Genomic DNA, 3,550 nt, shown 5'->3' with positions numbered 1-3,550 from the left:
ATTGCCTATTGCCTTACGCCAGTTGACTCGCTACCAGAGCCGAAACATCCTCGCGTTTCTGCAAACTGCAATTTCATGAATGTGCATGTGCAGCTGGAAATCCGAGATTTAGTGTCATCGTGTTCTTGTAAGATTAGAGTGAACGAGTGTCCTTAAGGAAAGTGTCTTTGAGAAAAGGATTTGCATTGATTTGAATTTGGATAATGCTTAGCAGGTTTTAAAAGTGTTGTGTGTTCCTGAAAATGAGAATCTGACAACAAGCGAGTGTGTGATGTTTCCTCCGTCAGCGGCAATGCTGAAGAATCTTTCTCAGAGCGACATGACTTCTCCATCTTTCATGGTGGAGAACATCCTCAGATCGAAAGGTTCAAGTGCTGACCTGACCCGATTCACTCTGGGTTGGGCTCTGATGGCGAGGAGAGAAAGAGAATCAGGAGGAATCATCCGGTCTATGGACCCTTCGGTGGACTTTGAAAGAAATAGGATAGCAGCCGAGAGGCATCAGCAGAGGGCTAGAATTAATGAATGTGAGAGGATACTCCAGTTCCAGGAGAGAGATCAGGACAAACAGGGTGGTCTCCTGGATTTGGAGAATGAGAGGATTGAGGATCAGAGTTCTGTTGATCGACTGAGTGCGATGGAGAGACTTTCTGAAAGGATCTCGAATAATTCAAATAATTCGATTGATGAAGATAGGACATCAACGGAAATGGATAGTGGGATGCAAGAGGAAGTGCTGAGACATGATAGGGCTAGACTGTCGATGCATATGGACCGGCGGTTTGATAGGAGTATGCATTGTTCAGATGAGATGGGGATGCATATGGATCGGGAAACCGAGAGGTTGGATAGGATAGGAGAGGAAACGTGCACTTGCGGGGATGAACAGTGTACCGGTCCAGGTTGCAGAAGGGTGCAGGAGAAGGAGAAACCGCAACTCAAGTTCAGCGTTAATGCGATACTTGGGGCTAATCATGAGAAACGACCGAATCCAGGTAATAATGTGTATTAGGGGTTAAAACTTATTCAGAGTTGGACTTGTGATAATATGGCTTCCTTAGGGATTTCTTTATATTTATTTAATATATATCCAACTTTTTATATTATAATTTATAATGGAACAAAATCTCTATTTTATCGTACTTTCAGACCAAGGGAATTTTAGCCCTATGGTTTCAAAACATGCCCATCAGGTTTCATTTTTTGGTCAAACTGAGGGTTCGGACCCAGTGATAGGTCAATCTCTCCCGTGCAAAATAATTTCTCCCTCAATCTATAGTAAGATTTTAAATTACAACTTTTCATCTGCATCCCATTTCATACAAAAAATCTGCCTATATGAAAACCAAACTCTTTTACATGTTCGACTCATTATGTAACAGATGAAGTCGATACCTAAAGATTCAGTGTGTTTATAACTTTGGAGTCCATCCAGGCCCTCGTATTTTATCTGTTATTATATTCCTCCGAGAGTCTCAACCTTAACCTTCTATTTCCGAGGAAATCCTCAACATATATAGAAGAAGTACACAAACAAATAAATATACATACGTACATACATATTGATACACACAAACATACATGATTTTCTCGCAAATGAAGGATAAATGGAGGAACGTAAGTATACTTATCCTTAATAAGGATAAGAATAATATTACAAAAAAAATCATTATTTCGAGGTAGGAACCTATTAATTTGAGATTATATACCCGTCGGTAATTCTGATCCCGCATGAATGTCGGGACAAGAGTGTTTGAAAGGGAAAACTTTATGCAATGATCCGTTTTAGCTTTTAGAGTTGAAACAAAGCTTACCACAAATCAGTGTCGAGAGCAGACTTCTGTCGTCGGTCCCTAAATCTCATCCACACACCCTCAAGACGAGTCGCAGCGTGCGTGCGGGGTGGAGCAGGCGTCAGCTGGTCGACCACTTACCTTCACCCCAATATTAAGCCCTTACGATTGGTGCCTATAATATTAGACAAGCGCAGAATTCAATGACTTATCGCCCATGATACGCACCTCGTTTCCGGATGTTGTTCCAATTTTGTCGATTTTTCTTATTCCATTCCCTCACACGTTTATTTTTTTTAGTACAACATTCAATCAAGTATCTAATCATGCTTCGAACATGAAAAATGTATTATTGATGTAAATATATAAGAAATAAATGTAGTATAGGCTGGTCATTTCTAAATGATTCAGGCACATTTTCAATCGATTGTACCTCTATAGTTATGGTACGGATTTAGAGATATGCTTCGATAAATTCCGAGAATAATATTTACACCACATTGGACTAAAACGATGCAAAGATTTTAGGACTGTATTATTTAGTATATTTGTATCTGGTGACAGGATGGATGAGCCGACGAAGCCCTAAGGCATCGCCTTATGAATCTCTAGGCAGAGACTGTGAAGTGTTCGAGTCCAATGACATTTTTCTGCCTTTGATTTTGGTTTTCTACTTTTTTAGAATATAACATTGCAGCACATCTAATCAGACAGAATGGGTTCGTTTTAAGTACACTCGGGGTAACCTGAAATTTTAGAATAAAAGTTTTACAAAGAAAATGCCGGCTGAAAGGGTTTTAAACATTTCACTTTACTAGGAATTATCTGACAGTGGACGAAGTTGTTGAACAATTTCAAATTTTAAACGCTTGAAATGGACAAATATTTTGTTTAAAAGGTTTTCATATCACAATGAAAATGGGTATTGTTCAAAATGAGATATAACAAAAAAGTACACTTTTTATTTATTATTGGTTATAGTTAATGTCTCAGGCTCTTGATGGTTACAACCCAATATATCGAAGGCATTTTGGTTAGAGGTGGATTTTTATGTTTAAATAGTCTGCATGGGGCTGTCCCGGTGTATATTACACAGGCACACGAAAAAAAGGTCTTTTCCACCAGACGAGATAAACATTTCTATACGTCTTTGGGTCGCTGAATCTGAATCCGGGGTTGATTTGACTCGGTTAGGTCGAATTGTGTTCCTTACTTCACAAAACGATTAAAGTTTGAGCATTCCTGGAAACACCCAGAAAGCAAAGCGGTTATATAGTTTCAGGGTCGCTAAGTCCAAATTTAAAGGTCATTTGACTCGGCGAGGTCGCATTTGTCCGGTACCTAGAACTTGTTAGTCATGCTTTGAGCATGGCTATAAGCAGCCCCCTGGCATTCTGAGTTGAAAATGACGGAAATGTTGACTGCGGCCACGGTGGCGCTAGCTGTGCATTGGGCCGACTAGCTGCGCAAATGCATGTGATAATGTAAATATTTACACTTTTGGTTTAAAAAAAGATGTTTTTAAGTATTTTTACTTGTAATAGCGGGAAAGTACAAGAGTTATACATCCAGCGAACAAAAATTTGTTTTAAGAAATGGTAAAATGTGTGATTATCGGGTGCAAATGTGGATACATTTACAAGCAGTCAGGCACTAAATTATGTAAATATAATAATATATGTAAATATTTTTCGCGATGAAATCAAACTAAAAGCGGGGAATGCAATCTGTCACAAGCATTTCGACTCTGATGACCT

General features: G+C 39.0%; 1 protein-coding gene across 1 annotated transcript in view; it reads left to right on the top strand.

Moving 5' to 3' along the window:
• The first annotated feature begins 271 nt into the window (after window positions 1-271).
• Window positions 272-3,550, top strand: part of LOC117176934 — a 53,484-nt gene continuing 50,205 nt past the window's right edge. Inside the window, exon 1 of the mRNA XM_033367334.1 lies at window positions 272-995. Within this exon, the coding sequence (XP_033223225.1) occupies window positions 272-995 (724 nt within the window). The remainder of the gene's footprint in view (window positions 996-3,550) is intronic.

Source organism: Belonocnema kinseyi, chromosome 7, assembly GCF_010883055.1.
Source record: "Belonocnema kinseyi isolate 2016_QV_RU_SX_M_011 chromosome 7, B_treatae_v1, whole genome shotgun sequence".
Taxonomy (NCBI): Eukaryota; Metazoa; Arthropoda; class Insecta; order Hymenoptera; family Cynipidae; genus Belonocnema; species Belonocnema kinseyi.
Note: the sequence above shows the minus strand (reverse complement) of the source record. Positions and strands in the feature narration are given on the sequence as shown.